The following is a 26,605-nucleotide window of genomic DNA, read 5'->3' as shown; positions in this document are numbered from 1 at the left end:
AAGGTTAGGGGAAGGCACAGATCCAGGTGAGACTACACATCAGCTCCCTGTTCCTTGGGCCTGGCAAACATTTAAGGCTGGCTCTTAGGGGGTGTCTTCATGGGCTCTTGCATGGTTCCCTGCTGGGTGGCTTTCTTCCAAAGTCCCCAGGCCAGGGTGGGACTCTCTCTATGCTGTGTTGCTTTCTGCTCACTGTGATCCCCTGAGCACCTGGTGATACACTCAGACTCTTTCTTAAAGATTTCCTTGCCCCCTCCAGGAAGCCTCATGGGAGGAATTATAAGACCACCTGCGGGCATTTTTCTCTGTGCAGCCCACAATGGTTCCAAGAAAAGAACTGTGGGTTCCAGAACGTCCCTACCCTGCAGCATCCCTCCTTTATGCCTGCAATCTCAGCTCTTTAGGAGGCTGAGGCAGGTGGATCACCTGAGGTCAGGAGTTTGAGACCAGCCTGGCCAAGATGATTAAACTCTATCTCTACTAAAAATTCAAAAGTTAGCGGGGCGTGGTGGTGGGCAGCTGTAGTCCCAGATACTCGGGAGGCTGAGGCAGGAGAATCGCTTGAACCCGGGAGGAGGAGGATGCAGTGAGCCAAGATCATGCCACTGCACTCCAGCCTGGGTGACAAAGTGATACTCCATCTCAAAAAACAAACAAAAAGCCATTCAGAGGGCATGATGTGCCCAGAACCATTCTCTCACCCCCAGATTTCCCAGGTGTGAGTTAGGCCCCAGTGATCCCAGCAAAGCTCTCTACAGGAGAACTGACGCTTCTCAAAGACGTCCAGAGATCATCTGCTTTGGATGCACCTGGGAGAAGGGGTGCTGTTACAAGGGCTCGGACCTCTCCCACACCCCCGGCCTTCTCCACCCCACTGGATCAGTGTCTGAAGGACTAAGCCTGTAAACAGGTACTAGGGTTGACAGATAAAATACAGGACATGATTTATGTTTGAACTTCAAATAAACAGCAAATTATTTTAGGAAGAGTATGTCCCAAACGCTGTACGGAGTAGATTTATACTAAAAATACTTGTTTATCTGAAATTCAAATTTGAAAGGCATCCTGTATCTGTATTTGCTAAATCTGGCAACTCTCACCTGCACTGAACAAGCTCCCCGGATGCACATCTGAGTCAGCTCCACCGTTTGAAAGTGTCTCCTCCAAAAGTTACATGCTGGATACTTAACACCATGCAACAGTGTTGAGGGGTGGGGCCTTTGGGAAGCATTTAGGTGATGAAAGCTCTGTCCTCAAGAATAGATTAAGGGCTTGAAGGAGTGGGTTCACTCTCTTCTGTTCCTCTGAAGAAGTTGAAGACACAACATCCTCCTCCCCACGGGATGTAAAAATGTGGCACCATTTTGGAATCAGAGATCGAACCTGCCGGCACCTTGACCTTGGACTTTCCAGCCTCCAGAACTGTGAAAGAATAAATGTCTGTTCTTTGTAAGTTACCTAATCTAGCTGGTGCAGTGGCTCAGTCCTGTAATCCCAGCACTTTGGGAGGCCACAACGGGCAGATCACCTGAGGTCAGGAGTTTGAGACCAGCCTGGCCAACATGGTGAAACCCCGTCTCTGCTGAAAATACAAAAATTAGCCAGGCATGGTGGTACGCACCTTTAATTTCAGCTACTTGGGATGTTGAGGCACCAGACTCACTTGAACCCAGGAGGCAGAGATTGCAGTACGCCAGGATCAAACCACTGCACTCCAGCCTAGATGACAGAGGGAGACTCCATCTCAAAGAAAAAAAAAAAATTGCCCAATCTGTGATATTCTGTCATAGCACAAAGAGGCTAGGACAGTCAGAGAACCACTGGCCAAGACTTTGGTAAAGTCACCAAGGCAATGCCACCCTGGGGCCTCTGGGGCGTCGGCCAGGCAACAGTCCTTACACAACCCCTACCCAACCTCTATCATCATGTGCCTCCTTTCTGCTGTGAATTTCATCAGATTCCTTCTAGAGCACTAGCGCTGCTCTTCTCACCCTGGAACCCTTCGTTCGCCCAGTCCAAGGGAGAGGCTTTCCCACTGTAGTCTATGGGGATGGCGCCCTCTGGCATTGTGCAGGGCTCAGTATGTGAGGCTGGAGCATCTCCACCCAGAAGCTGGGGCAGGGTGCAACCCAGCATCACTGTGAAGACTTGCAAAGCAATGCTAGACAGTGAACGAGTATTTCACAAGAATAGGACCTAAGTCATGTTCTTGGGAGGGACATAGACCACTCTTCAGAGTGGTCTTCAGCAGGAAATCAGTCTTTCTGAAGGTGACTGATGATTTTGTTCAGATACTTCTGTTGAAAATGAGCAGAATGCAGTGGATATGCCTGTGCCCCTTGTCTCCCCATCCATGAGATTAGCTGTCATCCTCCATTCCCTCAACAGACCTGGAGCCTAGGCTCCAGGTGCCTGGATGTGCCGTGGGCTCCTGTCCCGCCTGCCAGTCAGGAAAGTCCTGGCCTCCATCAGGGCCAGGCATCCCCTGTTGAAGAGGTGGGTGAGGCACGGTTCAGAGGAGGTGGGGAGGAGACCACCCAGGGCCACTCAACAGGCTGTGGCTCAGCCTCAGAGGGGATGTCTGAGCAGTGAGGAGCAACTGTCGCTAGGGAGCTGCCTTGGGAGAAAGAGCAGAGAAGTCCTGGAATTCTCCTCCTGGGAAGTAGCTCGAGCCACACCTGTGAGAGGCCACCTCCCCAGTCACGTGATCTTACTTTACACCTCACAGTAACCTGCATGCCAGTGAGCGTTGAGAAAACCAAGGAGGTAAGACTGGGCAGGTAGACACCTGATCACTTTGGGGATTGAGCCCATAAGTCCCTTCTAACCACTATGCCTGGCCAGTGGCTATGAAGGCAGTGCCCAGGGTGCATGGGTAAGTCCACTTGGGTCAGTACACTGAGGGGTGCAGAATTTTTAAAAACATACAAGTTCCAAGCTACACAATGGGAACCTCCATCTGAGGAGGGTCATTTCATCTTGAATGCAGAGGGAGACTTGGGGGCCATGTGGGATCTGCCTAGAAGGTGGTAGGAGGGGGACTGGGACCCACGATGCAGGGTATGAGGGGAGGCCAGAACCTCTCAGCCTGACCTGTGCAGCTGCACCTAGGGCCCCAGGTCAGAGTCCTGGGCAGAGAACTAAGCAGGCAGCTGTACCCCACAGGGTACCAGTGCTGGCAGAAGCCTCCAGGCCTCCCTGGGCTCTGCTCCATTCCTGAGGGTCCAGGCTGGAAACCCCTCCCCTAGACCTTACCCCCACATTCACAGAGAAGCCATGGCCTGAACTGAGCCTCAAGAAAGGATTGGGGGTGACAATGGCTGAAAGCAAGGTGCCCACCAAGAGCCCAGTGATATGGTTTGGCGGTGTTCCCATCCCAATCTCATCTTGAATTATAGCTCCCATAATTCCCACGTGTTGTGGGAAGGACCCTGTGGGAGATGACTGAATCATGGGGGCGGTTTCCCCCATACTGTTCTCATGGTAGTGAATAAGTCTCATGAGATCTGATGGTTTTATAAGGAGCTTCCCATTTCACTTGGCTCTCATTCTCTCTTGCTGGCCACCATGTAAGACATGACTTTTGCCTTCTGCCATGATTGTGAGGCCTCCCCAGTCACCTGGAACTGTGAGTCCATTAAACCTCTTTTTCTTTATAAATCACCCAGTATCTGGTATGCCTTTATCAGCAACATGAAAACAGACTAATACACTCAGGAAGCTGGGTGGCACCCAGGTCAGGGAGAAGGGAACCTCAGATAAGAAAGGCTCCGAGGATGAGGTGCCTCTGTGCAGCTATCCCAGAAACAAAAGAGCCAGAAAAGAAGTCTGCATGCTGTAGTCTGAGTTCTCGGCTCCACAGCCCATTGTGACATCACCTGGGGGCTCTGGATCTGATGCTGTGCTGGCCTCACTCCCTCAGCCGTGGCCTCCATCACCCCCGGACCCACGGCACAGCCCAGGGCCATGCTCCTGTTCTCAGTGCTGCTGCTCCTGTCCCTGGTCACAGAGGCTCAGCTTGGTCCATGGACTCCTCTCCCAGAGGCTGGAGTGGCTCTCCTAGGCAGGGCTAGGGAGGGCTACCACCCTCCTTTGCCCACTCATTCCCTGGGTCCCGTCAGTGGTAAGTACAGGGGCAGAAGGGGCACGGATGGGAGCTTACGGTCCAGCTGACTAGCCGCCAGGAGGGTGGATCTCAGAGCATGAGGTCACAGCTCTAGGGGTCCCCACATACCCCTCCTCCAAACCACTTATCCTTCTCTCTCCACCAGCCCAGTGTTTGACCTGTCTGATCTTGAGTTTTGGTTCTGAAAACTGACACTTTATCCCCAAAGGAATAGTAGGCTGCCCTGAAGCTCGTACCCGGAACTTGCTGAGGCTGAGTCCTCCCACTTGGAGGGGCCCATTACTCTGGGCCTCTGTGGCGCCCATCAGCACCAGCCTTCCAGCTAGGGAAGCCTCGTTCAGTCATGCCAAGTGCACAGGTGCCTCTGTCCTTGTGGCTGGCCCTCCCAGAGCTCCCTGATGGCTCATTTCTTTCTCCAAGATGGTGGCTGAGACATCAGGGACACTGGGGTACTTAGCAACTGCTAGGGATTGAGTATTTCCCTGTGTTTCACTCCCACACCACCACGGTGGGGCATCTGCTCTCAGCCCATGTGTAGGAGAGGAACTCAGAACCTCACTGAGGATGAGGATTTGCTTAAAGTTGCCCCTTGGAGAAATGGCAGAGCTGTCTGCCTGGCCCGCACTTGGTGACTGCAACACCAGGCTGCCTGCCCTGTGCACACCACCTGTTGCTCAGAACACAGCAGGTTCACCTGGCCTCCTTCAGTCCAGCCTGGGGTCCGCTGCACTCTGTGTGAACAGGGGGTGGGGAGAGTGAGAGGAGAGCGTCAGTAGAATGTGCTCCTCTGGTGGCCCATTGCAAGGGGGCCCCAAATGCATGATTCCTCAGGCCACTCAGAAGCAGCCGTTTCCACTTCCACCACTGCTTCCAGGCTCTGAGCTCTTGCACGAACCTGAAAGTCCACACGATTCCACGGTGACACTGTGGGTTGATCTCAGGATCAAGACTGTGGGGGATGGGTCCCACGGGGAGTTTGGTGCAACATGGATTTGGGAAATTCTGCCAGTTAATTCTGGAGAGTAGACTTTGGTCCAAGCACTTTGTCCATCACTTCAACATCCATCCTCTCATTTCACCCACACAACAGTCCTATAAGGTTGGCATTATCTCACGCTTATCTTAGGAATGAAGAAAGGGAGGATACCAAAGGTAAGTAGCTTTCCCTAAATCATTTAGTGAACAAGCCACTGAGCCACAATACAAGCTTAGGCTGTGTGGCCCCAGAGGCTACACTGAGCACATCCCATGTTCTGCATCTCAGATGGAGAGACAGAGGGCACCCATCACAGCTGCCCACCATCCAATCCAGCTCATAGCCACTTGGCATTTTGGTGTATTTCCTTCCATACTTATAAACCCACATTCTTAACATAATGAAATCACAAGTTTTAAATATGATTTTCATCCTGACTTTTTCACTCACTTTTATATCACAAGCATTTTCCTGTGCCATTAAAAACTCCCCATGAGCATAAAGTTGGGGGTGAGGCACGCCTGATGATATGGTTGTACCTTTAGCATTTAGACTGTTTTCAATGTGACATGATGGTGGAGATTGCTGCCGTGAGCATCCTTAGCTGCACACATGTGCTGCCTTCCAGACTCCCAGAGTGGAGTCAGAGTCACAGGATGACTTACCGTTGCTGAGTGCCTCCTCCACACCATGGTGGTTTCCGGACCCTGTGACCTGCTATCAACCGGACAGGCATGTTGCCCTCTCTGTCTGGAGCTTACATTCTGGTGCCAGAGTCAGGCAAAAGAGACCGATAACGTAGGGGATAAGGTAACGAGGATGCAATGAAGACACGTAACACAGGGTAGGAGATAAGGAGCCACCAGGATGGGAAGGGCTGTTTCAGATAGTCAGGGAAGGCTGCTCCGAAGACGGGATTCTTGGGTGTAGGAGGTGAGCCAGGTAGCTGCCTGGGGGAAGAACGTTCTAGGCAGAAAGCCACATGGGGCAGTGGTGAGAGCACCAGCTCTGCTGCCAGCCTGCCTGGGGCTCATAACATGGTTCAGTCACTGACTAGCTGTGTGACCTTGGGCAAACTACTTAACTTCCCTGTGCCTCAGTTTTCCCAACTATAAAGTGAGGATGAAAATAACAGGGCCTATCTCCATAGGGCAGTTATGACAACCAAGTGAATTGGTGCTTATGGCAGCGCCAGACGCACAGTAAGCGTCCTATGTAAATAAAATCAGAGAGGAAGTGTGGATCCAAAAGTGTCAAAAGGCCGGGTGCGGTGGCTCACATTTGTAATCCCAGCACTTTGGGAGGCCGAGGTGGGCGGATCACCTGACGTCAGGAGCTTGAGACCAGCCTGACCAACATATACTGAAACCTTGTCTCTACTAAAAAATATAAAAATTAGCTGGGCGTGGTGGCACATGCCTGTAGTCCCAGCAACTTGGAAGGCTGAGGCAGGAGAATCTCTGGAAGCTGGGAGGTGGAGGTTGCAGTGAGCCAAGATCATGCCACTGTACTCCAGCCTGGGTGGCAGAGCAAGACTCTGTCTCTCAAAAAAAAAAAAAAAAAAAAGGGCACAGAAGTCCCAAAGACAGCCTTTATGCATTACTGACAGCAGAAGACTCTGGATGCAAGTTCTCACTCCCGTATTTATTTTAAACCAAAAATGACCACTATGGGGTCACCCAAATGACAAAACCCTCAAAGCTTCTGTTGAGCTGATCGTTGGAAAACGAACAGCAAGAAAGAGACTAGAAGAGGGTCTTAGGCTTTTTAGAGTCAAACTCATGCCTTGTCCAGAACGCAAGGCAGACATTCAAGTCAGCAAATACTAATGGAGCGTCTCTCCTTCCTGGGGGGCGAGCAGCTGGACCCAGCCTCTGTCAGGAAGGGGAATTTCCCACCTCAGCACAGGCAGCCACAGCTTTGCTCTCAATCCCCCAATAAAAGAGCTGCTCAGCCTGGAGTAGCCTAGATCAGCCAGGGCTTTCCAGTAGGTTCCGGCACTTTCTGTGCCCCCCTAGTGGTTTCCCAGGGCTGCTGAAGTAAGTGACCACATACTTGGCGGCTTAAACAACACAAATGTGTCATCCTACAGTACTGTGGGGCAGAGTTCCAGCACAGGCCTCCAGGGCTAAATTCGGGGTGCTGCGGGTCTGCATTCCTACTGGATGCTCTAGGGGAGAATCCTTTTCACTTGCAGCTTCTAGAAGCTTCTCTGGGCCCTTGCCTTCATCTTCAAAGCCAGCTCTGTTGCATCTCTGTGCCTTCCCTCTGCCTGACCTGCTTCCCTCCACCCCACTCAAGGGCCACAGTGATTCCACTGGCCCCTCAGCAAAGCCCCCAGTCTGAGGGCGGTGCTTAGCAACCCAGAGTCCATCTTCAAAGCCCCTCCTTCCTCGCAAGCTAAAATATTCGCAGGTTCTGGGGACATGGCCTGTTAGAACTTGGACCTCTTTGGTGGGGGGCTGTGGTCCTGCCCACCACCGGGAGTTGGCATCGGACACTATTTTTCTTCTGATTTCTCCTGGATGACAGCAGAAACAAGCTCAGCGAAGCAACTCTCCTGAGATCATAAATGCTGGATGGAGTTAGAGCCAATGAGTCTGACTCACCTCCTATCAGTCTGACACACCTCCTGAGCTCTGTGCAGACAAAATAGAGCATCTGCCGGCTGATGTCAGGAGGGCTGCCTCGCTCGCCAGCCTCAGTGAGCTCCCCTCTAGAATGGGGACGAGGATATCCACTTGGAAGCCTCCTCCTCCCAGCCCGGTCCCCAGCTCACGCTGGATGCTAACTAAATGTTACTCCTTTTCCTTTCCTCTCTCTTTCATTCCACCAGAATGTGGCAACAGACCCATTTTCGAGGGAAGAACTCAGTATTCCAGAATCACAGCAGGGGTAGAGGCAGAGGTGGGAGAGTTTCCGTGGCAGGTGAGCATTCAGGCAAGAAGTGAACCTTTCTGTGGCGGCTCCATCCTCAACACGTGGTGGATTCTCACTGCAGCTCACTGCTTATATTCCGAGGAGCTGCCGTAAGTACCGCGAGCCCCCTGCTGCTGCTTCTCAGAGTACCCTCCCCTCAGCCACACCTGGTGGCTGTTCAGTCTCTAGTCAGCACGAATGGCACCCCCCCAGCCCTGGGAACACGGAGGCAGCCAGTCTGAGGCTGTGTCCTCCTCACATCACCCAGGGCCAATGGCTACAACCTCCCTGAGGTCACACCTGCCCTCTCCAGGAACACATGTGGCTTGATGAGGCCAAGGAGCCTGGTCCAAATGCCTCTCCTAAGGCATTCAAGTCTGTCTAGGGGAAAATCCTTCTAATTCTGAAGCCTGGCTTCCTGGGCCATCTGACCCCTACTTTCCTGGTCCGTGTAGAGCGCTCTCTATGTGACAGCACGTGGATGGAGCCCTGGCATTACTGATGACTAACTGGGGACCCTGCTAAGAAACTTTCCTCTAGTGACTCATTTAATCACACAGTGAGCACTGGAGCAGGCAGAAGGAATAGCCCTCATTTATAGATAAGGAAACTGAGGTCCGATCAATTGAGGCCACTCACCCATGGCGCACACCTGGCATACAGAAACGGGATTCAAATTCTGGCAATAGCACTTGTGCTTTCTGCTACGCCAGCTCAAAAGTTTGAAGACACACAGAAAGGCTGATTTTAGAGGGTTAATCAAAAGCCTGGGCAGAGTTTCATCATGGCATAACCAAAGACTCTTGTGGCACCGGCTGTCATGCTGTCATGGACTATCAGTATCCCGTGGGGTTCTGAACCTGGGCTGATTACTGAAGATCCTGTCTGCTTGGTCAGTGGCAGGTCTAGACCAACTTCTGGTCCTGAGTTTCTAAAGTGTTGGTAAGCCAACTGATGATAGAAAACAGATGTAATAATGAGTGCCTTATCTATCTGAGGCCAGTTTAATCCATGCCAAGTGGCTTTTTGTGGGCTCTGTAGAGTTCCTCAAACCCATCTCTGCCTTTGCTGTATTTAGACGGAAGCACCTCATTCATACCTCCGAGGCCCCTGAGGGTGCGCTGGTGTGGCTGTGGTCTGCTCACCCGGTGGTGTGGCTGTGGTCTGCTCGCCCGGTGTTCTGTTTGTTTGTTTTTCTACCTTTTACCAATCCTCACACCTTCAGAGCAACAGCCCCCGTAGGGTTTAAAGGTCCTAGAACTCTATGTGATTTAAGGTTTTGGGGCACAGCCAATTCTGCCATTTTTGTGATTTCCCTGCCCCTTCCACTTGCCCCTCTCTGGTTCTCTGCCACCAGTCCAGAAGAACTGAATGTCATGCTGGGGACCAATGACTTAACTAGCTCATCCATGGAGATAAAGGAGGTCGCCAGCATCATTATTCACAAGGACTTTAAGAGAGCCAACATGGACAATGACATTGCCTTGCTGCTGCTGGCCTCGCCCATCAGGCTTGACGGCCTGAAAGTGCCCATCTGTCTCCCCACGCAGCCCGGCCCCACCACGTGGAGCGAATGCTGGGTGGCAGGTTGGGGCCAGACGGATGCTGGTATGTGACTGCTCAGCTTCTCCTGCAGAAAGAGCCACTGCAGCTGAAGGAGAGGGGAGGAAGGGGAAGGGGGAGAGCTGAGGAAGGAGTGAGGATGGGACTTGTGTTGGGGCAGACTCCCGCGTGGTGGTGGTAGAGGCTCACAGAACCCAAACCTTAGGCCCTTTTGAGTGCCGAAACCCCAAGCTGAGACACTAGGTCTGAGCCAGTACCCTAGTGCAGTCTGATCCAGTCAGCACAGAGCAGTGTGGTTTGTGTGTTTAACTGAACTTAAACTCTGCACTTAGCCAGAGGCCCTCTACTCTGTATTCACAGACATCTTCCCTGATTCCCACAGTGATGTTTCCGAGTTGGCTCCTCCAGGCATCGGAGATGCCCACCCTGTTCTAGGCTTTCGCGGTCCTGGAGCATTGCCTGGTTCTTCTTAGAAATGAATCTGTTGTTACTTGTTGTTATGCTGTTACTTTCCAAAATAGAAGAAAGTCTGCTGGGACAGAAAGATGTGATGTAGGGCCTGCTGGACTGTCCCCAAAGAAAACCTAACAAAACCAAAAGCAAACAGACAGGGAGGGGAGGGGATGAGACTGGAAAAGCACTGCAGCAGCCTGAACGAGACTCTGGGTCCACAGGGAGGATTTGCAGCAAGCCTGGGCCTGGACGACTGTGGGTGTTTCAGGAGTTTAGCAACCAGAGGGAAAGTGGTGGGACCTTGGTTCTGGGCTCCAGGCACTTCTGGAAAGTAGAAGATGGGGAGGGCGCACATGGGCATGTACAAGTTCAAAATCTTCAATCAAGGGAAGAAATGTGAAATCCCTTTGTGATCAGAGCTAACGAGATGGAGAGAAATCCAGGTGAATTCCCAGCATCTGGCAGCCTAGAAAGGGCCTCTGCAAATCCCCTCTAATCCCATCTCAAGACTCTCTGCCAACCTGCCCTTGTTGAGAACCTAAAGTCTTTTCACCTGGAGTGCAAACCCACTTTCGAGGGCCCTGTGTGAAGGAAAGGCCATCCTCATGTAGCAAAATGTCACAAAAGGCAAATGTATTGAAGAGGCAGGATGATGCTGAGAAACAGTCAGTAGCCAGATGCAGGAAGCTGAGTCTGTGGGGCTGACTGGAGTCAAGGTAGAAGCCTTCTTGGAAGTAGAAATTTGGTTTTGAATGAGAAGAGTAATTCCAGTAGTTGGGGGAGTGGGTAAGTTGCAGGCGTGGGGTAACCGGGAGGAAGTGAGGGGCTGCAGAGCCTGTGAAGGCAGGGACGGGGACTGGTGGACAAAGGGGTGTGCAGGGCCGAGGGCACAGTCAGCTGCGTGGGGACGTATGGCCTGGTGGGCTTCTCTAATGTGGGGACGTATGGCCTGGTGGCTTCTCTAATGTGCTTTCTTTCTGGGCCAGCTGACAAAAACTCTATGAAAACAGATCTGATGAAAGCGCCAATGGTCATCATGGACTGGGAGGAATGTTCAAAGGTGTTTCCAAAACTTACCAGAAATATGCTGTGTGCTGGATACAAGAACGAGAGCTATGACGCCTGCCAGGTAACTAGAGGGTACCCTCCCTCCCTTATAGGTCCTCACCCGCTTAGAACTGCCAGCATGAGAGTATTCTCTCTCTGCTGGGAATAGAAAGTTCTGAATCTGGAAAATGTGTGGGAATTAGGCCTTCAGCCATGGGAATAAGGACTGCAGAGCCCCTGGAGCTGTGAGTGAGCACACCTGGGAGCCAACATGCTACAACCCTGCTTAACTATTTCTGATCTTCATCAGGTACACTAAATAGACAGGGGTCCAAGCCTTTTCTCATTTCTGGGAATTAATTCTTTGTTTTCTTTTCTTTTTTGAAATGGAGTTTCACTCTTGTTGCCCAAGCTGGAGTGCAATGGCATGATCTTGGCTCACCGCAACTTCCACTTCCTGGGTTCAAGTGATTCTCCTGCCTCAGTCCCCCGAGTAGCTGGGATTACAGGCTAATTTTGTGTTTTTTAGTAGAGACGGGGTTTCTCCATGTTGGTCAGGCTGGTGTCAAACTCCTGACCTCATGTGATCTGCGTGCCTTGGCCTCCCAAAGTACTGGGATTACAGGCATGAGCCACCACACTCAGCCCATTTCTGGGAAATCTTAAAAAAAATGTCCACAGAGGATTTGGTATCTATACAAGAAGTCACTTTTAATTCATTAATTTAGAAACCTTTTTTGAGTATACAAGGCCCTGGAGACCCATAAATGAGACATGGTTCCTCCCCTTAGGGAGCCTACAGTCTCCTGGGCAGGCAGTGGATAAACAGACAATGATAATATATTACGTGTTGCATGTGGGTTTCATTGAACCAAAGTCTGGTCTCTTTGCCTATCTTTAATAAAACAAACAGACTTTAAAAAAAAATTATTGATACCCAGAAAAATAGAGAAAAAAAACCCCACAAATTAGCTTCCTCTGGCTCTAAGGAAGAATGATGAACAATTTGTCTTTAATGCTCAGAGATGCTCTGTTCAACTTAAAAGTGGCCACCCTGATGAATCTGCCTAGTCCCAGCTGAAGGCGAGGGGCCTACCCATTGGCCAGGCAGTGGACCTGGTCGTTGGTAGAAAACCACAAATGCAGAGGACAAATATTCTGAATGGTAATGGAGAGGCTGCCCCATGGAAAGGGAAGATATTTGTCTAGAATAATAACAAGGAATGTATGGTTTAATGTGAGAAAATTGGTAGTTTCCTCTGATAGGCTATGAGAGCCTTGGGAGGCGGGTGCTGGAACAGGGGTGGGAGGCGGAGAGGGAAAAGAGAAAGCAGAGGTGTAGCATAGCATTAGGGTTAGGAGTTCCCCATGTGGCAAACACTGTGGGGGCCAAAATGAGACATATGAACCTTGTATTTTCTTCACTTTCTGGACAATTTAAAATATTATTAAAAAATATGCACACAGAATTGAGACTTCTGGTTCCAAACAAAATGGATTAAACACAATTCTCCCAGCCCTTCCCACTAAGTACGACTAAAAGCATGGGATAGTATCTTACAAAATGAAAACAAAAAGGCTCTGAAAGGTGGAGAGAAGGTGTCCTGGCTGGAGATTCTCAGGTATTTATTAATAGCAATGCAAGAACACACTAATACACACATCATGACCAGGAAACATTAATCGTCCTCCCTGATTAGAGTTTGTTATAATACTCCATTAATTCTAGTCACCTCTCTAGGATCACAAAAAGGGACATCACCTCTCCACTGAAGATTGCTGACAAGGTTGTAGCTGCTCAGCTCCTTTGGTGAGAGAGTAACACAACAAAGGTAGAGAGGGCATGGGCTTTGGCATCAGAAAATCCTGGGTTACACATACCTCAAAATAATAAGAGCTGTCTATGACAAACCCACAGCCAACATCATACTGAGTGAGCAAAAGCTGGAAGCATCTCCCTTAGGACCAGAACAAGACAAGGATACCCTTTTTCACCACTCCTATTCAATATAGTACTGGAAGTCCTAGCCAGAGCAATCAGGCAAGAGAAGAAATGAAAGGCATCTACAGAGGACATCAAACTATCCCTCTTTGCAGATGATATGATTCTACATCTGGAAAATCCCCATAGTCTCCTCCCAAACTCTCCTAGAACTGATAAGCAACTTCAGCAAAGTTTTGGGATGCAAAATCAATGTAAAAAAAATTGTAACATTTTTATACACCAGATAACATACAAGCTGAGAGCCAAGAATGAAACCCCATTCACAATATCCACCAAAAGAATAAAATACCTAGGAATACAGATAACCAGGGAGGTGAAAGATCTCTACAATGAGTATTACAAAGCATTGCTGAAGGAAATCTGAGACGACAAAGCAAATGAAAGACATTCCATGCTCATGGATAGGAAGAATCAGTATCATTAAAATGGCCATACTACCCAAAGCAATTCACAGTTTCAATGCTATCCCTCTCAAACTCCCATTGACATTCTTCACAGAATTAGCAAAACAACTATTTTGAAATTCATATGGAACCGGAAAAGAGTCCAAGGAGGCAAGGCAATCCTAAGCAAAAAGAACAAAGCTGGAGGCATCATGCTACTCAACTTCAAACTGCTCTACAGGGCTATGGTAACCAAAACAGAATGGTACTGGTACAAAAACAGGCACATAGACCAGTGGAATAGGTTAGAGAACTCAGAAACAAAGCTGTACACCTACAGCCATCTGCTCTTCATCAAAGTCAACAATAACAAGCAATGAGAAAGGACTTCCTATTTAATCAACGATGTTGGGATAACTGGCTAGCCATATGCAGAAGATTGAAACTGGACCCTTTCCTTCCTCCATCAACTCAAATCAATTCACGATGGCTAAAAGATTTAAATGTAAAACCTAAAACTGTAAAAACACTAGAAGAAAGCCACATTATGAAATACCATGCTGGACTTAGGCCTTAGCAAAAACTTTATGAGGAAGTCTCCAAAAGCAATTGCAACAAAATAAAATATTGGCCTAATTAAACTAAAGAGCATATGCACAGCTAAAGAGTAAACAGACAACTCACATAGTGGGAGAAAATATTGGCGAACTATGCATCTGTCAAAGGTCTAATAGTCAGAATTTATAAAGAGCTTAAACAACTCAACAAGCAAAAACCCAACAACCCCATTAAAAAATGGGAAAAGGACATGAAAGGACACTTCTCAAAAAAAGACAAACATGCACCCAACAAGCATATGAAAAAAATACTCAATATCACTAATTATTGAGAAATGCAAATCAAAACCACAATGAGCTATCATCTCACACCAGTCAGAACGGCGGCGATTAAAGTCAGAATATAACAGATGTTGGTGAGGTGGCAGAGAAAAGAGAATGCTTATCCATTGCTGCTGGGAATGTAAATTAGTTCAGCCACTGTGGAAAGCAGTTTGGAGATTTCTCAGAGAACTTAAAACACAGCTTCCACTAAGCCTGGCAATCTCAATACTGGTACATACCCCCCAAAATAAAGTACTCTACCGAAAAGACACACGCCTGCATACGTTCATCACAGCACTATTCACAGTAGCAAAGACACGGAATTAAACTAGATGCCCATCAATGGTGAATGAGATAAAGAAAATACGGTACATATACACCGTGGAATACTATGCAGCCATAAAAAGAACAAAAGCATATTCTTTGCAACAATATGGATGCAGCTGGAGGCCGTTATCCCAAGTGAATTAATGCAGGAACAGAAAACCAAACATTACATGTTCCCACTTATAAATTAGAGCTAAAGGCTGAATACACATGGACACAAAGAGGGGAACACTAGTCACCAGGGCCTACTTAAAGGTAGAGGGTATCAGGAGGGTAAGGAGCAAAACACTACCCATCAGGTACTATGCTCACTAGCTGGGTGATTAAATCATTTATACATCAAACTCCAGTGACATGCAATTTCCTCACAAACAAACCTGCACATGCACCCTATGAACCTAAAATAAAAGTTGAAAAAGAAAATAAGAAAATCTTGGGTTCCCCGATGAAGAGTACTCAAAAAATTAAAAATAGAACTACCACTGTTGGGTATTCATCCAAAAGAAAGGAAATCAGTATATTGAAGAGACATCTCCACCTGCATTTTTACTGTAGCACTATTCACAATGGCCAAGGTATGGAATCAACTTAAGTGTCCATCGGTGAGGCAGGTGGACCACGAGGTCAAGAGATCAAGACCATCCTGGTCAACATAGTGAAACCCCTTCTCTACTAAAAATAGTGGCGCGTGCCTGTAATCCCAGCTACTCAGGAGGCTGAGGCAGGAGAATTGCCTGAACCCAGGAGGTGGAGGTTGCGGTGAGCTGAGATCGTGCCATTGCACTCCAGCCTGGGTAACAAGAGCGAAACTCCGTCTCAAAAAAAAAAAAAAAAGTAAAACGAAAATGACGTACATATACACAATGGAATATTATTCAGCCATTAAAGATGAAATCCTGTCCTTTGCAACAACCTGGGTAGAACTGGAGGACATTACATCAAGTGAAATGAGCCAGGTACAAACAGAAAGACAATGCATGTTCTCACTCATAAATGAAAGCTTAAAATAAAAGAACTCATGGAGATAAAGAAGGCTGGTTACCAGAGGCTGGGAAGGAAAGCAGGTGGGGACTCCAGTCAAGGAGCTCAAAAACAGTTAGAATGAATAAGGTCTAGTATTTGGTAGCACAATAAGTGATTATAGATAACAATTGTATATTTCAAAATAACTAGAAGAGTGGAATTGAAATGTTCCTAATACAAAGAAATAATAAATGCTTGAGGGGATGGATACCCCAATTACACTGATTTGATCATTACACATTGTATGCCTTTATCAAAACATGTTGACACCATAAACATATAAAAGTATTATGAACCCGTAATGACTAATTTAAAATTAATAAAAAGAAAATCCTGGGTTCCAATCTCAGCCAGGCTACCATAGAACCTTCAACAAACCCTTTCTCCTCCTGCAGGCTCATCTGCTTTGTGTGAAGGTGGACTGAAGGATGTGGGCCATTTGTTTGCTGTATGTGGATGTGGGGTATGGCAGGGACTTGGTTCAGAAGCTCTATATAAATGGATAACTATGGAAGTCACAGACCACGTGATTCCTTCCTGGAAGGATCACACATTCTGAAAAGCTTGGCTGAATTAAACAGGAATGTCCTTCTCTCTGTGCCTCTCCAGGAACACAAAGGAGACCCAGTTCCTAGCCCTACAACACTTCTTCACATGTCCCATTTCCTTTCCTGCCCTTTCCAGAGCCTCTTGATATGATAAGACCCTCAAAACAAGTCTCTACTCATCCCTTGGCCTGTGTCTCTCTGTGCTGCAGATGGTGTGGTCTTTTCTCATCAAGTCCTCTCTCTTCCTCCCCACTCTTCTTTCTGTCTCATCCACAGCACCCCACCCCCAATGCTCTATACTACCACGAGATTCACAGCTAACCTGGCAGCCACATGCTCCTCCCATGGAGCAGAGATGGGTGGGTAAAGGTCAGCATTGAGGACCAGTCCTTTAGCAGCTAGAGTTGGGGAGGCTGAGGAATTGAGGAATCCTCTTCCAGAATGAGCTGTGCCCAGCCTCAGATGGGCAGCTTAGAACGGGACTTCCTGCTAAGCTGTGTTCTCTACCCACAGGGTGACAGTGGGGGGCCTCTGGTCTGCACCCCAGAGCCTGGTGCGAAGTGGTACCAGGTAGGCATCATCAGCTGGGGAAAGAGCTGTGGAGAGAAGAATACCCCAGGGATATACACCTCATTGGCAAACTACAACCTGTGGATTGAGAAGGTGACCCAGCTGGAGGGCAGGCCCTTCAAAGTGTTGAACACGAGAACCTCTGTCAAACAGAAACCTATAGGCTCCCGAGTCTCCGGAGTCCCAGAGCCAGGCTGCCCCAGATCCTGGCTCCTGCTCTGTTCCCTGTCCCACGTGTTGTTCAGAGCTATTTTATACTGATAATAAAATAGAGGCTACTCTTTTAACCAAGGGAGGGTGTGTGAGAATGCCTCTCCAGCAGAGGATCTGGCTGCAGCTTAGGGCTGAAGGATGGAACTCGAGACTGGGACTGACTGGGACAATCAGAAAGTCAGGCTGGAGCCCTGGTTTGGGGACTGCACTTTGGGTCTGTGGATTAGTCAGGACTCTTTCCATTCCAGGTGACAGTCACCTAATTCCAACTGACTTCAGCCAAAATGGAGCATTTGTGGATACATATAATAAAAGCAACAACAAAAAACCCATCGAACAAATATCCAGGGCTGGCATGAGGACGTCAGGTGTGGCTGAGTTGAGGGGCTGAAGGGTGATGGCAGGGACTGTTCTGTGGCTGTTAGCCTCAAAAGGCCTTCTCAGTGATGAGAACAAAGAGTTCCCCCTTGTGCTGGGAAGTTAATCTCTTTGTTCTATGCAGGCCTTCAATGGATTGGACAAGGCCCACCCACCCAATGGAAGGCAATCTTTTGATTCAAACATTATCAATTTAAATGTCAATCTTATCCAAAGACGCCCTCCAAGTTGACACAGGAGATGAACCACCGCACTGCCCAGGCAGCCTTCACATAGTCTCTTACATCACTCCCGCATGTCAGAACAAACATGCTTATGCTCACCCTACCTTAAGGACAATAACATATTGTCATCCTTCTGTTGAGCAACTTTCATGCTTCCTAAGGACCCCACTGATATGGTTTGGCTGTGTCCCCACCCAAATCTCATCTTGAATTGTAGCTCCCATAATTCCTACGTGTTGTGGGAGGGACCCAGTGGGAGATAATTGTGTCATGTAGCATCTTCCCCATACTATTCTCATGGCAGTGAATACATCTCATGAGATCTGAGGTTTATAAGATCTGAGGCTTTATAAGAGGTTTCCCCTTTTGCTTGGCTTTCATTCTCTTTTGCCTGCCACCATGTAAGATGTGGCTCTTGCCTTCTGCCATGATAGTGAGGCCTCTCCAGCTACATGGAACTGTGAGTCCATAAACCTCTTTTTCTTTATAAATTACTCAGTCTTAGGTATGTCTTTATCAGCTGTGTGAAAATGGACTAACACACCCACTTTTCAAAATCACCTTTCTTCTGTTCCCTACGCTGGGCCTTCTCCCTTTTGGAGCAGGCAGGCCTAGGCTCCCCTTTCCCTCACCTCTCAAGCTGTCACCAGGTCTATCTTCTGGCTCATCCTGGAGCCAAGCTGATGGTGCTCCCCACTTGCTCTCTCCTTCATGCTCAGAGGCTCTTGCGTCTTCTTTCAGCTGATTTCCCTCCATGGCTCAGCCCTGCTGTGTTCCACCAGTAGGTGGAATGGCACATCTGCACCAGGGAGGACTCCCCCACCCTGCAGCATGCAGCTTGTCGGGCTGGTGTGGGGTGGGCCACCATTCATGAGAAACCCTTTGAGAACGGGCTCCTGTCTTCTGCTCATGTAGACCCAGTGCTGTCACATGCCTCTTTCCTCCAGATTCAAATTTCCTGGGCCACCACCAAAGATGCAGGGGCACTTCAGGAAATGCAAATCTTTACAGGGAAGCTTGGGCTTTTCCTTGTGACCTACAGCCTGGGTGAGGGCTCTGGAGAAAGAGATTGTGAAAAAAGGCTTCCTAGATCTCCTTTCCCCACTCTAACCCTGCTCCTCCGGCAGTCCTACAGCTACAATCTCTAGAAGTCATTTTTCAGAAGGTCCTGAGAGCCTGGGGCTCAGGTAGGCCCAGTGGAGTGCAGCCAGCCAGAATGGCCATCTCAGGACGTCACCAGTGTCCACTCCACCTTCCTGCTCACTGCACTCTGACTTCTGTGTGTGGGCCCTTCTTTTCATTCACTCTCCAATATGCATAGTTCTGGATGGCTGGCCCTTTGCTGGAGCCTGGGGTGGGCGTAGGACTCGAGCCTGGCCTACGAGGACATTGCTTTTGGCCATAGGGATGGGAGCAGCAATGGGCTGTGGGATTTATGGGTCATAAGAGCGAGACCAAGACTTCTGCTGGAGTTATCAGGAACGAGACTATCTCCCTCCTGGGACTGCAAAGATGGTAGGGTGCATGTTGAAGGTACCACTCATGTGAAGGCTGCTGGGGAGTCTGGTGGCCCCTCTTACATGCCAACTTGGAGGGAATCTTTGAATGAGATTAGTGTTTAAATTGGTAAACTTTGAAGAAGCAGATCACCCTCCATCATGGGGTGGGCCTCATCCAATCCGCTGAAGGCCTGAATAGAACAAAACAGATTGGCCTCCCTGCACAAGAGGGAATCCCTCAGCAGCGCACCTTCAGACTTCGTCTGCATGGTGAGCTCTTCCGGGGCTCTGCCTGCCGGCCTCTAAACCAGAGCTGCACCATCGGCTCTGCTGTGTCTCGAGCCTGACATGCCACACCCCAGTTTTGGGCTCGCCAGTCTCTGTAATCAGGAGAGCCAATTCCTTAAAATAAACAGCTTCATCTCTATCTCTATATCTCTATATTTATATCATCTATATCTATATATCTCATCTCTGTATCAACTATCTCTATCTATCTGTCTGTCTATCTACCTGTCTATCTACCATCTGTCTCTCCTATTAGTTCTGTTTTTTCTGGAGAACCCTGACTAATAGTGGGGAAGAGCTTCTATACCATGAAGGGGCTTCTTAGATAATGAGGTGGAAGCAATGTCGCTATTTGAGTTTTCTTTTTTGGGACGTGGTCTCATTCTCTCCCAGGCTGGAGAACATTGGCATGACAGCTCATTGCCACCTAGATCTCAGGCCATCCTCCCAACTCAGCCTCTAACAGCTGGGACTACAGGCGCACATCACCACACCTGGCTCATTTTTAAAAACTTTTTTTTATAGAGATGGGGGTCTCACTATGTTGCCCAGGCTGGTCTCAAACTCTGGGACTCAAGTAATCCTCCCGCCATGGCCTCCCAAAGTGCTAGGATTACAGGCGTGAGCCACTGCACCTCGCTGTTTCACCGGTGAATGCAATGCTTTGTCATGATATGGAAATTGTCGGTTTAAACATTATCCATTCATTGTGATTAGTCAGGCTACAGGATTATCAAGTGTGTCCCAACAGAGTTTTCACACCTAGAGCTGCACTGTCTAAACTGCACTGTGGTGCCCCAGTGCAGATGCATGGGGACAAGACAGACACACAGAGACATCTGTTGGACATCAAGGGAATCAACAATGTCTGCTGGACATGGAGCTGACCACTACTACTAAGATGTTTAAACCTAACAACTTAATAAATGCAATTTTTACGTATTTCTTTTGGCCTAGAAGCACCATGAGAAAAAAAGGGCTAAGACACTGAGGGTTCGTGAACTGGGAAAGTTTGAAAACCTCTAGCTTAATGGATAATTGCTGACGTTAATGTTTTGTATTTAAGAATAAGGGGTGAGGCCAGGTGTGGTGGCTCACGCCTGTAATCCCAGCACTCTAGAAGGCTGAGATGGGTGGATCACGAGGTCAGGAGATCAAGGCCATCCTGGCTAACATGGTGAAACCCCATCTCTACTAAAAATACAAAAAAATTAGCTGGGCATGGTGGTGCGCACCTGTAGTCCCCACTACTTGGGAGGCTGAGGCAGGAGAATCCCTTGAACCCCAAAGGTGGAGGTTGCAGTGAGCCGAGATCACACCACTGCACTCCAGCCTGAGCAAGACTCCATCTCAAAACAAAACAAAAAGAATAAAGGGTGAGTCGTTACAATAGTTTTGTGATGGGCAATCTGAGAGTAGCCTGAACGTCTCCTTAAAGATGACCTCCTGCAGCAGGGGACGTGAAAAAGAATCTCTAGAGAACTCTAAGCATCCTTACACAGTAGAAATCCTCAATTTTACATTTGCAAAGAATGTTGAAGTGCACCTCTGCCTGTTATAGAAGGAAAGTCTTTTTGTGTACCTCTTGAAGAACAGTGAGGTTCTTCACTGGGAACACAGAAGGCAGCAGTCAATACAGTGAATAACTCACATCCATGAAACAGCTGAAGTCTCCTTCAGCAGGGGCCCGTGGCTGCGCAGACTCCTCCCTCCCACATTGTCCCAGGGTCAGCTGTGTTTTATTTTTCCCGAGTCCGCCTGCATACCCATTTTTCTGGCCAGCATCACAAAAGCCAAATACAATTCAGGGTCCTTTTCAGTCTTCTCTGTCTCCTCTTCTTCCTTTCTCTGGTTGGAGATATTCATCCTTTCATTCTTAGCCCTCAGTCTCTTGTTCCTTTTATGTCCTCTGTGGATTCAGAGGATTCGTTCAGCCTCCTGCCTTCACCCAGGAATGCCTCCAACCATAGCAACTTAGTTTCCATTTCTCCCAGCAAGAGCAACAAGGTCTTCCATCCTCCCTGATCCCGCCTATGGCTGTGGTTTCTCTGGATGGTCAGTAGAGACAGTGGAAGGGGGAACGGATCGTGAAGGAATGCAAGAGAATTTTGGGAAACTGATGGGAAGGTTCTGTACTTTTGTTGAGATGATGGCTTCACGGGTGAATGCATAGGTCAAAACTCTCACTACACTACACATTTCAGACACACTCAGTTTACGGTATTAATTTAAACCTTAAAAAGGTTGTAAAAAGATATGAGTGTTGGACATCTGTGACTCTTTCATGCTCTGAATTAAGAAACTATCTCCAACATGCTATGAGAACTTATCTAGAAATCTGGCCTTGATCTTATTATTGTAAAGTTGGCATCTCAGGGCTGGGCGTGGTGGCTCAAGCCTGTAATCCCAGCACTTTGGGAGGCCGAGGTGGGTGGATCACGAGGTCAAGAGATCGAGGCCATCCTGGTCGACATGGTGAAACCCCATCTCTACTAAAAATACAAAAAATTAGCTGGGTATGGTGGCGCGTGCCTGTAATCCCAGCTACTCAGGAGGCTGAGGCAGGAGAATTGCCTGAACCCAGGAGGCAGAGGTTGCAGTGAGCCGAGATCGCGCCATTGCACTCCAGCCTGGGCAACAAGAGCGAAACTCCGTCTCAAAAAAAAAAAAAGTTGGCATCTCAGTAGTTACCAGATCCAGGGATGGAGTCATAGAATGAAAGAACTGTAAATACCCTTAGGAGTGGTCTGGCCCAGACCTTTCATTTTACAAGTGAGGAACTTGAAACCCACAGAGGTCAGCGATTTGTCCAGTTACCCAGCTACTTTGTGGCAAGGTCAGGGTTGTCCTGACTTAGTCACTGGTCTGCAAACTTCAGGAGGGGACTGTGGCTCCAGGAAGGTGAGCTGTGGTCATGAGCCAAAGGATCACACAGCCAGAGCCCAGCACAGTGCCTGGCACAGAGAGCCTTGTATGAATCATGTGTGTGCTGGTAAACCAAAAATAAAATTCTAAGCCTCCCAACCAGCTGAATGGACCCCTTCTCTCAACAAAGGGCCTTCCAAAGTTAACCTGAAACATTAGTTCAGGCCATGATGGGAGCAGGAATGAGGCGTGCCTCATTATGCCCTCCTCCTCCTCCTCCTCCTCCTCCTTTTGGAATTCAGACACCACTAATGAGCTCTAACATTAAAATGGAGACATTCAGATCGGCCAACCCGAGTCTTTCTAGCAGTAAGACACATCACATGACAGATAGCAGGCTCTGAAAGAAATCAACGCATTTTTCCCCCAAAATAAATTTCTTTGACATATTTTGAAATGGCCCGGCAAAGCTGTGTCTTGTGGGGAAAACATTCTGTGGAGAATCCTCTTCCCTTTCCAGATATTTTCCCTGATCCAGGAGAAAATTAAAAGTCTGGCACCTTTTTAAGTCCGATAAACATTTACAATCTATCCTCTCTGAAGTCTGCTACCTGGAGGTTTCATCTGCGTAATAAAAACCTCGGTCTCCACAACTCCTTATCGTAACCCAGACACTCTTTTCTATTGATTCCGGGTCTTAAGTCTTCCAACCAACTGCCAATCAGAAAATCTTTGAATCTACCCAGGACCTGTAAACATCCCTCCCCCGCAGCTTCAAGTTGTCCCATCTTTGTGGATTGAACTATCTTACATGTATTGATCGACGTCTTACATCTCCCTAAAATGCATAAAAACGAGTTGTATCCTGGCAACCTTGGGCACATGTTCTCAGGACCTCCCGGAGCTGTGTCATGGGTCATGGTCCTCATGTTTAGGTCAGAATACATCTCTTCAAATATTGTACAGAGTCTGACTCTTTTCGTCAGCACAGTCTTCCCTTCCAAGTGCTTCTACCACTGCCTGTTGCTCTGCAGCAATGGGGCACCCAGGGTCAGAGAACTGACCGTGCACTCTGTCAACCCAGCCTCAACAAACAGGACCCGGTGGCCTGGACCCACGCTTCTCGGCCATCTGTGAGAAAAAGACCCGGGCTTTTGGTTTTGCTTTGTTTGAAATTTCCAACTTATTTCAAACCAACACTTTCATAAAGCATAAAATTGAACTATTCGAAAAATGAAATAGAAAATGAACACATAAAATGAAATGCAGCCCACACTATTTTTTTTGTGTGTGTGTGTGACAGGATCTCACTCTATCACCCAGGCTGGAGGACCCTGGTGCAGTCATCAGTCACTGCAGCCGCAGCCACCCAGGCTCAGGTGACCCTCTTGTCTCAGCCTTCTAAGTGGCTAGGACCACAGGTGTGCACCATCATGCCTGCTAATTGTATTTTAGGTAGAGATGGGGTCCCAATGTTGCTCAGGCTGCAAACTTTATAATTACAGTCAACCCACATAACCCGGTGAACTTTGTGAAGCTGCTGTGAAGGTTTCTAAGCATTTACTCTCCATTTCTATGCTTATCTCTTCACGGGCCAGTAACAAGTTGTTTGCAGACCAGCAGTTCTCTCTGCTCCGCAATTCCAGAAGCAGTTCCCTAGAAGGCCCAGACTTTAATCACCAAGAAATAGAGGCCACCTGGCTACCAAGCCCAGGTTCTCTAAGGTATAGGAGGATCACCTCAGAATAGGGATTCAATTGGAATGAAGCTTTTGGTGTGGCTCATGAAGCATCGTTGGAATTGAGACTGTAGACACTGATGTGTTATTCATTGTTTTGAGCAGTAAGAACTCCCCAAGCTTCTCAGTGCCCAGAATAGCTTGATTGGGTCCCGCTCCTCTGCAACGCAAAGGGCCTGTTTAATTCTCGGCTGTGCATTTTTACATCAGAACCCGCCCAGTAAGAGGCACCTTCTATCTTCAGTTCCCGGCTTATTGCTCTTTGCTTACGTGTGAATGCTGGGCCCTCCCTGCAGAGCTTCTTGCCAGAGCACTATCCCCAGATTACCCCGAGACTCAGATGCTGCGTGAGCAGCTGCCGGGCACAGATGGGGAGAGGAAGGCAGCGCCCATCTGAGGTCCAAGGAGCAAAGCCAGGCCTTGGTGTCACTTACGCCGGGAGGAACGAGGCTCCCCTGAGCAGAGCCATGGTAACCAGGTCAAGCCCAGAATGAAGCTGGCCATGGCTCAAAGCTTAGTCCTGAGAACATGAGCCTCGAAGACCCAGGTCCCTGGCCTGTAAAGTGAGAATCATTTCATGGACAGGGTAAGGCTACTGAGGCTGTGACGATGCAGAGAAAGCCACGAGCGAAGCCTGCCAAGCACTGAACACTCAGTAAACGAAACGGCGCCAGGGAAAGCTGAGCCACAAGACCCCGGGGTGGCCTCAGACCCTTAGAACCCTCGGGCTACCCAGTTCCCTGTCTCACCACCAAGTTCCTCCCTGCAACAGGGTCAAGTCCCCTCGACATTCTTCATCAATCCCGGCAGCTTGAATGCCTCTGCAATAACAGGGCATCCAGCGTCAGAAAACAACATACACTCTGTTGACCCAGCCTCTGCGAGCTCCAAAGCCTTAGACTTGGATCCACAGGGCAGCCACGGTGCTCCCATTGCCCCCTCCAGGAAGCCCTCCTGGTCACACATGGAGAACTCAATACTTACAGGCAGCCCTCTGCTTTTTTAAAACAAAAACAGAGTCTTACTCTGTTGCCCAGGCAGAAGTGAAGTGGCCCGATCACGGCTCACTGAAGCCTCTCCCTGCCAGGCTCAGGTGATCCTCCCACCTCAGCCTCCTGAGTAGCTGGGAACACGGGAGCATGCAACCACACCCAGCTCATTATTTGTTGTAGATGCAGGGTCCCCGTGTGTTTCCAGCCTGACCTGCACTCCTGGGCTCAAGTGATCCTCCCACCTTAGCCTCTCAAGGTGCTGGGTTTACAGGTGTGAGCCACCGTGCCTGGCCCAGCCCTCCGCTATGACCAAGAGTACAGAATCCTATGCAGAGCCACGTCGGCCTGGCTGTGGCCCAGCAGATGGTGGCATGCAGGCTGCAAGTCCAGGCTCTGGCTTCATGTGTGATACCCTCAAGTCACACATCTCAGCCCCTGAAGTCACCCCCCTCCCCCATGTATATAGCTCCACAATTCCCACCGTCCTTGTTCCTCCCCTGAGAAGACAACTTTCCTCCTAACAATCTTCCCAGAGTGAGCATGAGGGGCCGGCACTGTGGTCCAGGCATGTGCCAGCTGTGGGCCATCAGCCCTCACCCAAACACCGGGCCTCCAACAATGCCCCCACCTCCCCGAGCGCCCAGGTCCTTTCTCTCCCCTCTGAGCTTCCGGTGGCCTGCAAGCCTGCACTGTTTTGCAGAGCTGCTTCTAGACTCATCCCCATCCCACACTCCCCAGAAGTGGACCCCAAGCTCACCTTTCTGAACCCTGGAATGTGCCAGATTCCCAGGGCCCTCAGCCTCAGCCCCTGCCTTCCTCTTTCCAACTCTGCAGCTGCCTCGCTCCATGCCTGGGCCTCCCGGGGCCCTGCTCCTCCTGCCCACCCCCTTCAGCAGGCACCACCCAGGCTCAAAGCCCCAAGATGGTTTCCCTTCCCTTCCCACTCCCTTTCTCTCCTTTTCTTTCCTTCCCTTCCTCCCCGTCCCCTTCTCTCCCCCTTCCCTTCTCTCCCCCTCCCCTTCTCTCCCCCTCCCCTTCTCTCCCCCTTCCCTTCTCTCCCCGTCCCCTTCTCTCCCCGTCTCCCCTTCCCACCTACCCTCAGTCTTGGTGAACTGTCGCGGACTTGCTGTTGCTCGTTCACTCATCAAACATTTGCTGAGAATATGTGCCGTTGCTGTTCCAGTCACAGGGAAGAGCAGGGAACAGCATGTCATGCCCTCAGAAGCCGACGCTCTAGGGGAACAGAACCGTAAACACACAGCTGTGGCTGATCCTGGCAGGTGCAGATGATGACAGAGAACACGGAAGGAGGAGCGTGGGCAGACGGGGGCTGGTTCCTACAGCAGCTCTCAGGGGAGGCCCAGCTGAGAGCCTGGAGGACGGGAGGTGCAGGACAGGACTGCTCCGTGTGAAAGGGGCGTCTCGGGGCGGTCGGGGTGGTCTCTAGGCCGGTCCAGAACAGAGCTTCCCAGAGCTCTGCAGAATGAACAGGCTTCCTGAGGCAGCTTTGGAGAGGGGCGCAGGCAGCCCGCGCTCAGGTGGGCCTGGCGGCCATGGGTGCAGTTCCCAGATGTCGCCTCAAGGTGG

At 49.3% G+C, this 26,605-nt stretch overlaps 1 protein-coding gene and 1 long non-coding RNA gene across 2 annotated transcripts in view; one reads left to right on the top strand and one right to left on the bottom strand.

The window, feature by feature from the left end:
• LOC118146732 (uncharacterized) overlaps positions 1 to 26,312 on the bottom strand; it is a 122,271-nt gene extending 95,959 nt beyond the window's left edge. Inside the window, exon 1 of the long non-coding RNA XR_013525459.1 lies at positions 26,115 to 26,312. This is a non-coding gene — a long non-coding RNA (uncharacterized LOC118146732). The remainder of the gene's footprint in view (positions 1 to 26,114) is intronic.
• On the top strand, positions 3,913 to 17,391 carry PRSS55 (serine protease 55). Its single transcript, XM_003734566.6, has 5 exons — positions 3,913 to 4,123; positions 7,939 to 8,131; positions 9,379 to 9,629; positions 11,024 to 11,166; positions 16,765 to 17,391. Exons 1-5 carry the CDS (start codon positions 3,967 to 3,969, stop codon positions 17,080 to 17,082), a joined length of 1,062 nt encoding a protein of 353 aa, XP_003734614.4. The 5' UTR covers positions 3,913 to 3,966; the 3' UTR covers positions 17,083 to 17,391.
• Positions 26,313 to 26,605: the final 293 nt, after the last annotated feature.

This window comes from Callithrix jacchus, chromosome 13, assembly GCF_049354715.1.
Source record: "Callithrix jacchus isolate 240 chromosome 13, calJac240_pri, whole genome shotgun sequence".
Taxonomy (NCBI): Eukaryota; Metazoa; Chordata; class Mammalia; order Primates; family Cebidae; genus Callithrix; species Callithrix jacchus.
Note: the sequence above shows the minus strand (reverse complement) of the source record. Positions and strands in the feature narration are given on the sequence as shown.